Raw genomic sequence first — 16,350 nt, 5'->3', positions numbered from 1 at the left:
CACAGTATGACACAACCATAATATGGACCGCATTTAGGTCTAATTATAACATTTTATAGAATATAAACTTTTGACATCCATTTGTTTTCATTTTGTATGTATATATTGTATTTGTTTTATGTTTATGAGTAAGAATACCTGAATCACTTGGGAAAGGCTTCTACTTTTGTTGGGGGTGAAAGGTGCTATCGCAGGGGACGATGGGAAAAACAACCTACACATCCGGGAAAGTTGTCTGTCAAGACAGGAATATTCAAGCCACAGTTGGGACACGGAGTAGCTGTAAAACTATTCACTTTCAAACTTCGTCTAAATCATTAGATTAACTAATTTCATCGCACTTTTTTATTTGAAGTCTGGAGATTGGATTAAAATAAGAATGCTTCTGAAGGTAAATTCATTGACAACAACCTGTTAGCTAGCATGCTAGCAAACTTGGCTAGTGGTTGCTTTGCGACGCGAACAGGCCGTGGACAACCAGCAGCAGTTGGCTTTGGTAGATGGCTAGCTGATTAGCTATTTAACTGAAGTTGAGTCAGTAACTGTATGCTAACTAAATACGTAGCATTTTATTCATCACTACCTTTTAGCTTTGTTGCTGGCTGGATTACATGTGTTTATTACATACGGTCGGTACTTTTAACTACAATATTTGGTAACGTTACCCGGCTAACTTAGCTACCAGCACCATTTGTTTTCATGGTCACGTTTGCTAGCTAACGTTAGTTTAGTTGATGGGTTGTAACTTAAGTTATATCTTATAACTAATAGTTTAGTTTTGTAGCTATCTTCCATAATGAATTGTCTGAATATATTAATTGACAGAATCTGTTGGATCATTTCACTGCTCATATCTGGGAGATTTAATTCATTCCCATTTGCTGTGTTTTATCATCCCCAGGTATTCAGCAGGATGCAGATGTGAAGTAAATCGAGTCTTGAAGCTCTTCCTGGCCCCTGATACCCTCACAGTGACTCACTGCTGTGTGCTACCCTGTTGTCCCCCTTTGGCTGTCAACCTACATGTTCTTACATGAAGAGAGGGGAGAAACCCGAAGGATATCGACAGATGCGACCAAAGACTTTCCCTGCTAGCAACTACAGTGTTAACAGCCACCAGATGCTGCAGGAAATTCGGGAGAGTCTCCGGAACATGTCCCGGCCTTCTGACCCCCCTAAGGTGGACATGGGGGGTGCTGTTATAGTGGCGCCTGAAGACCCCAGGCAGCAAGGGCGCTGCAGCAACCCCAGAAACCCCTACCACAAAGCCTTGCAGGAGATTCGCAAGTCCCTGATGCCTTATGCCAATGAGCCCAACTCTTCTGGACGGACTGCAGAGGTTAACAAACAGATGTTGCTGGAGCTGCTGTCTGCTGGCTTTGATGAGGTATGGAAAAAATTATGTAAAAGTGGAAACAGTGCTTCAGCTAGGTATCTAGCGAAGGTGTGGACATGAGTCACATGATTTTGACACTAGATTTAGATTGACACACTACACGCACATGATTGACACTCCCACACAAAACACACTCGCATACACTACATTCGCCCACACACTCATACTGACACACACACACTTTTACACTTATCATTTGCTGCTGCTACTCTGTTCTTTATTTTACTCTTATTTTTATGATCTGTTCTGATGCCTAGTCTCTTTACCCTGCATTCATGTACAGTGCATTCTGGAAGTATTCAGACCCCTTGACTTTTTCTATATTTTGTTACATTATACAGCCTTATTCTAAAATTGATTGAATCGTTTTGTCCCTCATCAATCAACACGCAAAACCCCATAATGACAAAGGAAAAACTTTTTTTTAAATACATTTTTGAAGATTAATAACAATAAAAACTGAAATAACATTTACACAAGTATTCAGACAGTACTTTGTTGAAGCACCTTATGCAGCGATTCCAGCCTTGAGTCTTTTGGGGTATGGCGCTACAAGCTTGGAACACCTGTATTTGGGGTTGTTTCTCCCATTCTTCTCTGCAGATCCTCTCAAGCTCTGTCAGGTTGGATGGGGAGCGTTTCTGCACAGCCATTTTCAGGTCTCTCCAGAGATGTTCAATCGGGTTCATGTCATGGCTCTGGCTGGGCCACTGAAGGACATCCAGAGACTTGTCTCGAAGCCACTCCTGCGTTGTCCTGGCTGTTTGCTTAGGGTCGTTGTCAAGGTTGGAAGGTGAACCTTTGCCCCAGTCAGTGGAAACCGGATGCACCTGAGCTCAATTTTGAGTCTCAAAGCAAATTGTCTGAATACTTATGTAAATAAGGTATTTCTGTTTTTTAATTTTTAATACATTTGCAACATTTCTAAAAACCTGTTTTCTCTGTCATAATGGGGTATTGTGTGTGTATATTGCTGAAGATTATAAAAAAATGTAAATAAATTTTAGAATAAGGCTGAACCGTAACAAAATACTTTCTGAAGCCACTATATGAACTGATTGTTTAAAGCAAAACTACCAAAACGATTGCTGATGGTGAACCTGAACAATCAAAATAAAATATTGCAAGCCCTGTTCTGCAGGTATAGTTAGATGAGTTGTCCCCGGTAGCTTACTTTTCGTCCGGTAAAGCACCATTTTTCAACAGCGCATAGATAACCTATGTAATTTGCAAAATTATTGTTGTTGTCACTCAACTAATAAAGCCTAATGTCATACAAGCCATTTGTGCCTCACAGATGTGCAAGTTCAGGAACAGGCAGCCTACCTCGCGTTGGTCAGCACGCAGTTTGACTAGGCTACTGATATTGACTGTGGAGGCTTGCAAAATATCTTGTAGTTGATCAATGGCTGTCAACACAGTTACATACAGTTCGACACTGAAGGAGAGGAAGCATCAGTTGTCAAAAAAGTTAGTTATTTTCAGAAGGTAGAAAGAATTTAGTATGAGGCCCAAAAAATAGTTAACCGCCGATTTGTAAAGTCTGAATAGATTTTCTGACCGACGCATGCTACATTTGGATCAGTTTGGGGTCCACGGACCTATGCACTTATAAACATTTAAATCGGGACCTATGTGTATCTGTGAATCATTAAATACCTAGTAACCAGCCCACTGAGCATCAACCATCACCGGACATCCATAGATGATGAAAAGTCAGTCCAAATCAGAGCCAATCCTAGACGTCTGTTTTACAAGTTTGGACAGCATAACGTTAGTACACTAGAGTATAGGTCAGTACAATACAGTACTGTATAGTAGTGCACACAAGTAATTTACTGTACTCTACTGTAATGCACTGAATTGTGCTGTGCGGTGCTCATTCTAATAATTGCCCGTGTAGAATAAGGAGGAAATTAAATGTTTCTACCTTTTTACCTATTCAGCATACATCACCATGAAGAGAATGACATTCATAGTTATGCATTTCTGTATAGTTTAAAGTAGTTCATAGAGTTGTATGGTTTAACTTTGCAATCAATATTTTTTTGTTTGGTAATTGGCATAAAACTGACATCTGAGTGATTCTGTTACTGTGGAATTGCCCTAATGCTAAAGATGTTTTCAACTCGTCAGTCACAGGACTCCTGTATTCAGCACTGAAGAGGAGTATAAAATATTTTCAATGAAACAGTATGTCATTTAAAAAGCTACTGGGATGTCTGGTTCTTTAAAAAAATGTGCACAAAAAAGCATGTATGAATTACATTGTATTTGACAGTTGTTGAGTAGTTCCTGTTAACTTGATCTGATGTTTGTCTAACAGTACCTCGAGCAACCCTTTTGTTTCAGGTATTAATAGCTAGTAAATGTATTGTGTGCAGGAAATGGTGATCCGTGCTCTGATGCAGACCAACAGTCGCAGCGTGGAGGCAGCCATAGAGTACATTAGTAAGATGAGCTACCAGGACCCTGTGAGGGAGCAGATGGTGGATGCCGCCGCCCGCCCCGTCAATGCAGGCATGAAAGCCCCCGGTAGGTGTCTGTCCTTTGTGACCGAACCTCTCCTTTTTCCAGGGTTGTTCACAGGAACTTGGCTACTGTTGTTGCAGAATCTAGGGCTAGACTATTTGTCGCTGGAGATGCAATAGATTGTTGTTGAGGGAACAAGATTCTGTTGAACAACTGCTTTGGGAGAAGGGAGTGTGTTTGAATTGAGAATGCTGTACAAGGCAAGGGTTTGCTCTCTTTTGATATAGCTGTAACATCTACTGCAAACACAATGATTCTTCTCTATATGCTGCTTTATAACTGTAGTTTTTCTTTCCATCGTTGCAGGTTCCTCTCATATCCAGCAGCCTGTGCTGAGGAGGCAGAGCTGGAAGGGTTCCAAGGAGTCCCTGGTTCAGAGACATGGCCACATGAGGGTGGAGGGGATGGTGTACCGTTCAGACAGCCCTGGACCCCAGGGTGACCTGGCAGGACGAGGCCCTCCCCCAGCCTTCCCACAGGGCCACCCTGGCAACAACCAACGGGTCAACCCTCCCCTACCCCCTCAGGTGCGCAGTGTCACCCCTCCCCCAAATAGGGGTGGAACCCCGCCTCCACCCTCCTGGGACAGTAACCCATCCACCAAGCGCTTCTCTGGCAACATGGATTACCTGGTGCCCCGAATCTCTCCCGTTCCCCAAGGAGCCTGGCCCGATGGCTACTCAGCCCCCCAGAACCAGAGGGGTATCAGCCCAGTGCCCATGGGCCGTCAGCCCATCATCATGCAGAGCTCTGGGGGGAACAAGTTCAGCTTCCCATCCGGCTGGTCTCAGAACGGCTCCCCTCAACCAGACTACATGGGACACCAGAGTGGTAGTAGCAGACAACCCCCTCCCCCTTACCCAGTGAACCAGAGCAGCAGACAAAGTCCCACCGCTCAGCAGATGCAGGCCGGAGGTCCTGCCTCGTCCCCATCCTACATCAACGATGGTAACCTCCCCCAGTCCATGATGGTGCCTAACCGGAACAGTCACAATCTTGACATGTACAATCTTGACATGTACAACATAGGTGGGCCTCAGTCCTGGACCCAAGCCCCCCTCGGCCAGCCCCAGTCCTCCCCAGGTAGCAGCAACCAGGACATGTCCCCCTCATGGCAGCAGCACAGCATCCCTGTCCGATCCAACTCCTTCAACAGCCACCAGATGAGCAACAGGCAGGGCCACCCAGCCAGCTCCCAACCCTCTGCCACCACAGTGACAGCCATCACCCAGGCCCCCATCCTGAGGCCCGTTAAGAGTATGCGTGTGCAGAAGCCTGAACTACACACTGCTGTGGCCCCCACACACCCACCTTGGATGCACCATCCCCCACCCTCTCCATCTCCCACTACCTACCAGGAGCCTCTACCAGCAGCGCCCATGCCCCATGTACCCATTACAGTAGCAGAGGTGCCCAGTTACCAGGGTCCTCCACCCCCGTACCCCAAACACCTTCTCCAACAGCCTGCTGCACCCTGCCCTGCCTATGACCCAGGGCCCAAGCCCAGTACTGGGAGAGAGGAGGCTGCAGAGGAAGAGGAGTGTAGCAGCAGCTCTAATGACAAGCCAGAAGGCCCATACTCTGCTGCCATGGGAACAGAGAAGGAAAATAAACAGATCACCACGTCTCCGGTGCCTATGCGCCGGAACAACAAAGACGAGGAGCGGCGAGGAGACCCCAGAGTGTCACTCTACTCTCCCCAGGCTTTCAAGTTCTTCATGGAGCAGCACGTTGAGAACGTCCTGAAGAACCACCAAATGAGGATCCATAGGAAGAAGCAGCTGGAGAGTGAGATGCAGAGGGTGAGTCCACAGGCACTACTTATAATTAGTGATGTACCGTTATTACATTTTTGACCAATACCAATATCCAATATTTTCCTTGACAAAAAAAAACTATACCTATATAATACAAAAAAATTGCGGCCTTTTAAGCATTCTAGTGCAGTTAACACACACACACACACGGACGCAGAGGTCTAATGCACTGCATCTCAGTGCAAGAGGCATCACGTCCCTGGTTCGAATCCAGGCTGTATCACATCTGGCCATGATTGGGAGTCCATAGGGCAGCGCACAATTGGTCCAGCATTGTCCGGGTGCGGCCGTCATTGTAAATAAGTGTTTGTTCTTAACTGAATTGCCTAGTTAAATAAAGGTTACACACACACACCACACTGACAAAAGTTATTTTGTTACCATTTACAGTTGAAGTCGGAAGTTTACTTACACTTAGGTTGGAGTCAATAAAACTTGTTTTTCAACCACTCCGCTAGCGGAACATTGACAACATCCGGTGAAATTGTAGAGCACTAAATTCAAAATAAATTATTAGAAATATTTAACTTTCATAAAATCACTAGTGCAATACACCAAAATACAGTTTAACTTCTTGTTAATCCAGCCACCGTGTCAGATTTCAAAAAGGCTTTACAGCGAAAGCAAACCATGCTATTATCTGACTACAGCAACCCACCATACAAACACATGACAATCATATTTCAACCCGCCAGGCGCGACACAAAACTCTGAAATAACGATATAATTCATGCCTTACCTTTGAAGATCTTCTGTTGGCACTACAAAATGTCCCATAAACATCACAAATGGTCCTTTTGTTCGATAAACTCCATCGTTATATCCCCAAAATGTCCATTTATTTGGCGCGTTTGATTCAGGAAAAACACCGGTTCCAACTCGCCCAACATGACTACAAATGATCTAAAAGGTTACCTGTAAACTTGGTCCAAACATTTCAAACAACTTTCCTAATCCAACTTTAGGTATTTTAAAACGTAAATAATCGATCAAATTTAAGACAAGAATAAACTGTGTTCAATAGTGGATGAAAATGAACGTGGAGCGAGCGCCAGGTCGCATGCACCAAACAAAACAATACGCTAGACTCGACACCCAGAAAGGAAAGCGCTACTTCTTCAGAGAAGTTCAGAGAGGAAAAAGTTGTGGAAGAGACAAAAAGTGAGTAAAAAACACCCTAAATATGTTTAGAACTACAAATGAGCAAGCTGCAGAGAGTGGCACACACAGTGAATAAGAACCAGATATTTGAGGCTTTACTCCTGCTCCATCACTTTATGGACCCCATTGTTAATCCCCGTCATAACAGAGGCATTGTCAGTCCCTATCCCCAGGAGTTTCTCTTTTTTAAGACAACACTTCTCGAGGAAAGCCACAACAGCATGGGCTATAGATTTGGCATCTCTCCCTCCAACTCAACAAGCCCCAGAAAAGTTGAAACAATTGTCTGCTTGGTGTCACTAAAGTATCTTATCACAACCCCCAGGTACTTAGAAACACTTACATCTGTGGACTCATCAAGGAGGCTGAAACGCTGCTCACCCACATCTGCGACAAACTTTTTCAGAAAGTAGTGCTAGAACACCATTAATCATTTCTGTGCACTTTGTCCTGTGCATTTTGAAGTGGGTAGCAGCAGTGGAGTCTGAGAAAGCAGCTCTACATGCTTCTCCAATGTGATCACATGACAGCATGGAATAATGTTCAGCAAGTTTTTTTTAACCATAAATGGCAGCTTGTTTTGGGTGGAACTGTTATAAGGCTTTGCCTTTTGAGTATGTTTTTGAGTTATCATGTGTTTATTTTACATCACTAAGGGTGCCGTAGAAATCAGCCTTACAATACAGGCAGGATGCCCGTGTATCATCTCCAATAAACGTGTTCAACCAGCCTTTGAATTCAGGGTTTGATTCCCACTCCTTTCTGTATTTTTTAGTGTACAGTTTAGACATGATGAGCTAGCCAGCTAGATGTTTAGCTTATGTCACAGAGATGCAGTGGACAAGGTGAGTAAGTGACTGAGGCTGTGTGAGTCAAATGCAGTGATTTATTTTAGACAAAGAACATTTTACATTTACATCCCGCCCTGAATGTAAGCCAGGGCGGGATCAGCCAGCGGCGGATTCCCGCATGTGCGATTCATTTGCAGTCTGGACGCGGAGGGGTGAACATCTCCTGCTCTGACTGCAGCTGGGAGGGAATTTGGTCCAATTCACAGGAATACAGGGTAATACATTATCAACTGAAAAGCCCAAATGTACACACATGGATTTCGAATGTCCTCACGCAGTCCTAGTTTTCAATATTTCTCTCTTTCTTACTATTTCTTTCCTGTTCAAGCTGTATGTTAATTGTTTTTTAATGTTCTATTCTTTCTGTCTGCTTCGCTCTCTCTTTCTCTCCTGTTCTCTACTTGCTGTCACTAACAGCTGATGTAGAAGGTTAAAGTATCATCTATCAATGCCGTGACCTGAATAGTCCACACAGATCAGTGACCAAGTAAGCTGCTGTTGAAAGATTTACCTTTTTTTAATTGAACAGCATGAAGCCCTCTGCTGACTGACAGCAACACACCAACTCCGTAGGGAGAGGCATGCCTGTCCATCCACTTCCATGATAGTGCTCCACTGCAGCATATATTAACACCTTGCTTGCCAAGAATACCAGCCTTATTGAGAACGTCTGCTATATACACAAAAGTATGTGGACACCACTTCAAATGAGTGGATTCGGTTATTTCAGCCACATCCGTTACTGACAGGTGTATAAAGTCGAGCACACAGCCAGGCAATCTATAGACAAACACTGGCAGTAGAATAGCCTTACTAAAGAGCTCAGTGACTTTCAATATGATACTGTCATAGGATGCCACCTTTCCAACAAGTCAGTTTGTCAAATTTCTGCCCTGCTAGAGATGCCCTGGTCAACTGTAAGTGAAACATCTAGGAGCAACAACAGCTCAGCAGCAAAGTGGTAGGCCACACAAGCTTACGGAACGGGACCGCCGAGTGCTGAAGCTCATACAAATCATCTGTCCACGGTTGCAACACTCACTACTACTACCGAGTTACAAATTGCCTCTGGAAGCAACATCAGCGCAAGAACCGTTTGTCGGGAGCTAGTTGAACCGTTTGTTCATGGCCGAGCAGCCGTACAAAAGCCTAAGATCACCATGTGCATTCCCAAGCGTCGTCTGGAGTAGTGTAAAGCTCACCGCCATTGGACTCTGGAGCAGGGGAAACGCGTTCTCTGGGGTCATGAATCATGCTTCACCATCTGGCAGTCCAACGGACTAATCTGGGTTTGGCAGATGCCAGGAGAACGCTACTTGCCTGAATGCATAGTGCCAACTGTAAAGTTTGGTGGAGGAGGAATATTGGTCTGGGGCTGTTTTTTGTGGTTCGAGCCCCTTTGTGGTTCGAGCCCCCCTCTTAACACTACAGCATACAATGACATTTAGACGATTCTGTGCTTCCAACTTTGTGGCAACAGTTTGGGGAAGGTCCTTTCCTGTTTCAACATGATAATGCCCCTGTGCACAAAGCGAGGTCCATACAGAAGTAGTTTGTCGGTCGGTGTGGAAGAACTTGACTGGCCTGCACAGAGCCTTGACACCTTTGGGATGAATTGGAACGCCGACTGCGAGCCAGGCCTAATCGCCCAATATCAGTGCCTGACCTCACTAAGGCTCTCGTGGCTGAATGGAAGCATTAATGTTCCAACATCTAGTGGAAAGCCTTACCAGAAGAGTGGAGGCTGGTATAGAAGCAAAGGGGGGACCGACTCTATATCATTGCCCATGATTTTGGAATGAGATGTTCAACAAGCAGGTGTCCACATACCTTTGGGCATATGGTGTATCTTTTTGTTTTTTTTAACCTGTGTTTTCCAATGTTTTAATGGTTACTATTTTGTGTTACCTTACGTTGGCCTGCATCCTACCAGTTTGAATTCATTGCTTTGCTAATGCATCTTGGTTGTTTTATTTTATGTGCCTAGTGAATATTCTGTGGTGCTCTCTTAAATAAACCATTTTTGGGGAGATCTCCATGACGGCCCTGAATATAAATTGTCATCTTTTGCTATTTAGGTTGGGTTGTCAGGGGATGCCCAGGAGCAGATGCGCATGATGCTATCTCAGAAAGAGTCCAACTACATCCGACTGAAGCGGGCCAAGATGGACAAGTCCATGTTTAAGAGGATCAAGACCCTGGGCATCGGAGCCTTTGGAGAGGTGTGTCTAGCCCGGAAGGAGGACACGGGAGCCCTGTACGCCATGAAGACGCTGCGCAAGAAGGACGTTCTCCTCAGGAACCAGGTGGCCCACGTCAAGGCAGAGCGAGACATCCTGGCTGAGGCTGATAATGAGTGGGTGGTGCGGCTCTACTACTCCTTCCAGGACAAGGACAACCTGTACTTTGTGATGGACTACATCCCCGGGGGTGACATGATGAGTCTGCTGATCAGGCTGGGCCTCTTCAAAGAGGACTTGGCTCAGTTCTACATCGCTGAGCTCACCTGCGCCGTGGAGAGCGTGCACAAGATGGGCTTCATCCACCGCGACATCAAGCCAGACAACATCCTCATAGACCGTGACGGACACATCAAGCTCACCGACTTTGGGCTCTGCACCGGCTTCCGTTGGACGCATGACTCAAAGTACTACCAGAGTGGTTAGTATTATGATCCATCCCTTAAGATGCTTGTTGCTGCTTCAATCCAAGAGGATGTTTTGGCCTTTGGGGTAACACTGTTCTCCCTCTCTTCATTGTCAGTAAAGCCAAGCTAATCTTTGTGTCGTGTGTCTCTCTCCGTAGGAGACCATGTTCGGCAGGACAGCATGGACTTCAGTAAGGAATGGGAGCAGGACCCAGCTAACTGTCGCTGCGCAGACCGGCTCAAGCCCCTGGAGAGGAGGAAGGCGAGGCAACACCAGCGCTGCCTGGCCCACTCCCTGGTGGGGACACCCAACTACATCGCTCCAGAGGTGCTGCTCAGAACAGGTAAGCCTGTGTAAGAGAGAGTTGAATCTGCTATGGGGAGTTGGAAATATAATTGGTGATGTTTGAATTACTAGTGTAGAAGTGACATTTTAAGCGTAATGTGTGAAAGGTTATTTTTCTCTTGTGCGCCATGTTATTGTCTCTAACATGTGACTGTGTTAACTCTCTGTTCAAGGATACACCCAACTGTGTGATTGGTGGAGTGTTGGTGTCATTCTGTATGAAATGGTGGTTGGGCAGCCTCCTTTCTTAACAACTACACCCCTGGAAACCCAGCTCAAGGTAAATCAACCAGTTAAAAATGTTGGCCTGGCTTGTCAGGTGTTGTCCTCTGCGCTCTATTAAACGCTCTGGTTCTGTCTCGTACGCAGGTGATAAACTGGCAGACCACTCTGCACATCCCCCCTCAAGCCAAGCTGAGCCCCGAGGCATCGGACCTCATCATTAAACTATGCCGCGGCCCCGAGGATCGCCTCGGCAAGAACGGTGCCGACGAGATCAAGGTGCAGCCCTTCTTCAAGACCATCGACTTCTCTAGTGACCTGCGGCAGATGCAGCCGGCCCCCTACGTACCCACCATCGCTCACTGCACAGACACCTCCAACTTTGACCCGGTGGACCCAGACAAGCTGTGGAGCAGAGATAACGAAGCCGAGGGCAAACACAATGACACCCTCAATGGGTGGTTCAAGAACGGCAAGCACCCCGAGCACGCCTTCTACGAGTTCACCTTCCGCCGCTTCTTTGACGACAACGGCCACCCCTACAGCTGTCCCAAGCCCATTGGCATAGAGTATGAGGAGGGATCTGATGGGGACGAGGCAGACTCTGAGGCCCCGGCACAGGAGGAGGGAGACCAGGAAGAGAGCCGCAGGGGGGCACAGGGCCGTGATTTGGTCTATGTGTAGTATCTTCTATGAACATCTTTGTTCTGCTGGTTTATTGGTACATAATGTCTTTGAAACAGGTTGCTGGTTTGTCAGAGAGCGGGTCAGGAGTTGGGTATATGATGTGTGTATGGATGTGTTTAACTGTTCTTGTGGGGACCAGAAGTCAAATGCTATTTCTATGGGGGTTAGGGTTAGAATTACATTAAGGGTTAGGTGCTAGGGTTAAGGTTAGGGTAAATCGGATTTTGAATGGGACTGAATTGTGTCCCCCACAAGGTTAGCTGTACAAGACTGTTCTCAGCCCCTTCTTCTGCGGAACAGTTAAGACCAGATATAATTGTACCATACAGAATAGATACATGGTACACATAACTACACTACAGTATAGTCTCTCTACACTACAGTCTGTAGGAGGAGGGTTTAGTCTTTCACACTACAGGTGTATTCATGGAGTTGTACAGGGTAAGCTTTATATGCTGTCTGACATTGAACAGACCAATGAATTGAAAGCAAAAATATCAGGGTGCTCTTCGAAGACTTACAAACCCTGTTTTAAGCCTTCCTTTATTAAGGATACTACAAACTGGTGATGCTAGTTGATACTCATAAGTATGGGATTTATTTTTTTTACTTTATTTTTTGACAATTGTCTTAATTTATATTTTAATAGGTCTATTGCAATGGGGATATATTAGTGATATCAATCTGGTAGAATTTGCAGGGATAAGTACATCTTGAATTTTTCATTGCTGTGCCTTTGATCTTCTGCTCTTTTACCAAATACTGTATAGAGGGGCATTTTAAACTAGACTTAGTTGATTGAACTAGGGATTTGTGTATTTTTCTAATTTATACATAACATTTATTTATAAATTGTTGTACACATTTGATGTAAATATTTTCTCTATCTATTTGATTGGTTAGTTGATATTCATTAGGGCAGGCCCTCTGCATTATTCCCGCATTATTCAAATCTCTTTCCTGTAATTATTGGTAGTGATTATTCCACTGTCTATTTTGTTTCCTTGTTTCTGAAAAAGGCCAATCTGAAAGGTACCTTTTTATGTAATGATACTAAAGTAAATGAAGAGATGGCATGACTGGGGCCGACAGGCTCCGTTATGCTATGTACAGGGCATTTTCTTCTCTCTCATTCACTTCCACAGTAGCATCTGCCTTCATCACTTCTGACATAGTGTCTCAACCAAGCACTATGCTGTGTATGTATGAGCTCACTGACACGTCGAACCTGTTCATGAAGGACTGATACCATACTGAAAAAGGAATTATAAATTGGCAGTCTTTAGTAGCTCATAGTGGATAGATGGGTCACCTCCCCTATCCCATATTTTGCCTTTATTAGTGACTTGGAAAGATTTTTATGTAGTTGTAATATGTACTGTTTTTGTTGAAATCATGTAAAGATGACATAATTAGATTTATGGTGTAAATGTTTTGGGATTGGGAGAAGGGCTAATGAATAAAGAATGTAAAGCACTTCCACAAATTCCATTTTCTTGGCCATTCACACCTGGAACTATCCAACAATACAGGCTGCTCTATAGTACTCTCCAGGGGTATTCAACTCTTAACCTATGAGGTCTGGAGTCTGCTGGTTTTGTGCTCGATATGATAATTGGCCACACCTGGTATCCCAGGTCTAAATCAGTCACTGAACAGTGTTGGGAAAAGTACCAAATGGCCATACTTGAGTAAAAGTAAAGATAACTTAATAGAAAATGAGTCAAGTGAAAGTCACTCAGTACAATCCTACTTGAGTAAAAGTCAAAAGTATTTGGTTTTAAATATTCTTAAGGATCAAAACTAAATGTAATTGCTCAAATATACTTAGGTATTAAAAGTAAAAGTATAAATCATTTCAAATGTCTTATTTTAAGCATAACAGATAGAACAATTTAAAAAACAATAAAATGGTGCCAACAGCCAGGAGCACGCTCCAACACTCAGACATAATCTAAAATGAAGCATGTGTTCAGTGAGTCTGCCAGATCAGAGGCAGTAGAGATGACCAGGGACGTTCTCTTGATAAGCGTGTACATTAGAATATTTTCCTGTCCTGCTAAGCATTCGAAATGTAATGAGTATTTTTGGATGTCAGGGAAAATACACTGCTCAAAAAAAATAAAGGGAACACTAAAATAACACATCCTAGATCTGAATGAATGAAATATTCTTATTAAATACTTTTTTCTTTACATAGTTGAATGTGCTGACAACAAAAACACAAAAATGATCAATGGAAATCAAATTTATCAACCCATGGCGGTCTGGATTTGGAGTCACACACTACAGGCTGATCCAACTTTGAGTCAAAATGAGGCTCAGTAGTGTGTGTGGCCTCCACGTGCCTGTATGACCTCCCTACTACGCCTGGGCATGCTCCTGATGAGGTGGCTGATGGTCTCCTGGGGGATCTCCTCCCAGACCTAGACTAAAGCATCCGCCAACTCCTGGACAGTCTGGTGCAATATGGCGTTGGTGGATGGAGCGAGACATGATGTCCCAGATGTGCTCAATTGGATTCAGGTCTGGGGAATGGGCGGGCCAGTCCATAGCATCAATGCCTTCCTCTTGCAGGAACAGCTGACACACTCCAGCCACATGAGGTCTAGCATTGTCTTGCATTAGGAGGAACCCAGGGCCAACCGCCCCAGCATATGGTCTCACAAGGGGCTACCTCTGGCGAGCACATGGAGGGCTGTGCGGCCCCCCAAAGAAAGGAGGGGCTACCTCTGGCGAGCACATGGAGGGCTGTGCCACCCCACACCATGACTGACCCACCGCCAAACCGGTCATGCTGGAGGATGTTGCAGGCAGCAGAACGTTCTCCACGGCGTCTCCAGACTCTGTCACGTCTGTCACATGTGCTCAGTGTGAACCTGCTTTCATCTGTGAAGAGCACAGGGCGCCAGTGGCGAATTTGCCAATCTTGGTGTTCTCTGGCAAATGCCAAACGTCCTGCACGGTGTTGGGCTGTAAGCACAACCCCCACCTGTGGACGTCGGGCCCTCATACCACCCTCATGGAGTCTGTTTCTGACCGTTTGAGCAGACACATGCACATTTGTGGCCTGCTGGAGGTCATTTTGCAGGGCTCTGGCAGTGCTCCTCCTGCTCCTCCTTGCACAAACGCAGAGGTAGCGGTCCTGCTGCTGGGTTCTTGCCCTCCTACGGCCTCCTCCACGTCTCCTGATGTACTGGCCTGTCTCCTGGTAGCGCCTCCATGATCTGGACACCGCTGACAGACACAGCAAGGAAGCATAGGAACTGAGAAGTGGTCTGTGGTCACCACCTGCAGAACCACTCCTTTATTGGGGGTGTCTTGCTAATTGCCTATAATTTCCACCTGTTGTCTATTCAATTTGCACAACAGCATGTGACATTTATTGTCAATCAGTGTTGCTTCCTAAGTGGACAGTTTGATTTCACAGAAGTGTGATTGACTTGGAATTACATTGTGTTGTTTAAGTGTTCCCTTTATTTTTTTGAGCAGTGTATATGGAGTAAAAAGTACAGTACATTTAGGAATGTAGTGAAGTAAATGGTAAAGTTGTCAAAAATAGAAATAGTAGATAAAACATGAGCTGGCGCACACCCAGAAAATAGTTTGTGTGGAGGTGCTGACTAATGGCGAATAAACTGTAAACTATCAAAAGAAAGTCGCACACTGCATGTATAATCTCCAAAAATGTAATGGCTATTCACCAATGTTTCGGCATCACTGTGCCTTCCTCAGGGTGTAATATAAATAGTGAAATATAAATAGTAAAGTATAGATACCCAAAAAACAACTTAAGTAGTACTTTCAAGTATTTTTACTTAAGTACTTTACACCACTGCCAATGTATCGTCCATGTAAAAAACCTGTCTGATTAGGGTGAATAATTTCCAACAATACTTTTTAAATTCTATGTGCTATGCATTTTGCTAGAATTTATGCATGACAACACTGAAGTGTAAGCAGCCTCCAATTTTTGAAACCGACTGGATTATTATATTTACCACCTGGTTCCTGTTTCAGGAATAATGAAATCAGACCTTCTTGTTGAGTATCTGATAATCTACCATTTTATAGGAATGTTTAAAACATATTAATAATGGTCCTCTGAGTACATCAACAAAGGTTTGGTATACCTCAACTGGTATGTCATCCAGCCCTGGAGTTTTCCCGGACTTAAAGGCTTTAATAGCATCAAGGAGTTCCTCCTCTGTAATGTGGCCTTCACATGAGTCTACAGCTGTTCATTTTACATTATTAATAGAAAAAAAATCCATAGAATTAACTTTGGTTAGTGGAGATGGAGGAGACTGAAATGAAAACATATGCTTAAAGTACTTTGCTTCCTCTTTCAAAATATTCTTTAGTGAATCATGGGTGACTCTGTCATTAGTTTCAGTAAATCATTTTTGGTAGCATTTCTATGTTGAAGATTAGAAAAGAGTATGGGGCATTTTTCTCCATATTCCATCCAGTTTGCTTTATTTTTTAAAATATATTACATTTGATCTTTCTTGAATTAGACCATTTCCTTTTGTTTTTCCCCTAACTTATTCTGTCTCTATGGTACAGTTGTAGTCCTTCTATTTCTTTTGTTAATATGTACTCTTTGACCTAAATTGCCTTTGTTTTAGAGATGAGCATAGAATTGCATGGCCTCTAAAGGCACATTTAAAAGTGGTTTTAAATATACT

The 16,350-nt window shown here is 44.2% G+C and overlaps 1 protein-coding gene across 3 annotated transcripts; it reads left to right on the top strand.

Moving 5' to 3' along the window:
- The first annotated feature begins 188 nt into the window (after positions 1-188).
- Positions 189-13,137, top strand: LOC112217545 (serine/threonine-protein kinase LATS1). 3 transcript variants are annotated; one of them, XM_024377894.2, is made up of 8 exons: positions 195-391; positions 902-1,387; positions 3,781-3,931; positions 4,235-5,730; positions 9,836-10,418; positions 10,563-10,748; positions 10,924-11,030; positions 11,120-13,137. In XM_024377894.2, the coding sequence occupies exons 2-8, from the start codon at positions 1,034-1,036 to the stop codon at positions 11,654-11,656; spliced, it is 3,414 nt and encodes a 1,137-aa protein (XP_024233662.1). In that variant the 5' UTR covers positions 195-391; positions 902-1,033; the 3' UTR covers positions 11,657-13,137. The 3 variants fall into 3 exon arrangements, 2 of the variants coding, with proteins under 2 accessions (XP_042156609.1, XP_024233662.1); XR_006079261.1 differs by lacking the exons at positions 10,563-10,748; positions 10,924-11,030; positions 11,120-13,137 and adding an exon at positions 8,175-8,244 and having other exon boundaries at positions 190-391; positions 9,836-9,893; XM_042300675.1 differs by lacking the exons at positions 9,836-10,418; positions 10,563-10,748; positions 10,924-11,030; positions 11,120-13,137 and adding an exon at positions 7,232-7,636 and having other exon boundaries at positions 189-391.
- Positions 13,138-16,350: the final 3,213 nt, after the last annotated feature.

The sequence above is a fragment of the Oncorhynchus tshawytscha genome, linkage group LG18, assembly GCF_018296145.1.
Source record: "Oncorhynchus tshawytscha isolate Ot180627B linkage group LG18, Otsh_v2.0, whole genome shotgun sequence".
Lineage (NCBI taxonomy): Eukaryota > Metazoa > Chordata > Actinopteri > Salmoniformes > Salmonidae > Oncorhynchus > Oncorhynchus tshawytscha.
Note: the sequence above shows the minus strand (reverse complement) of the source record. Positions and strands in the feature narration are given on the sequence as shown.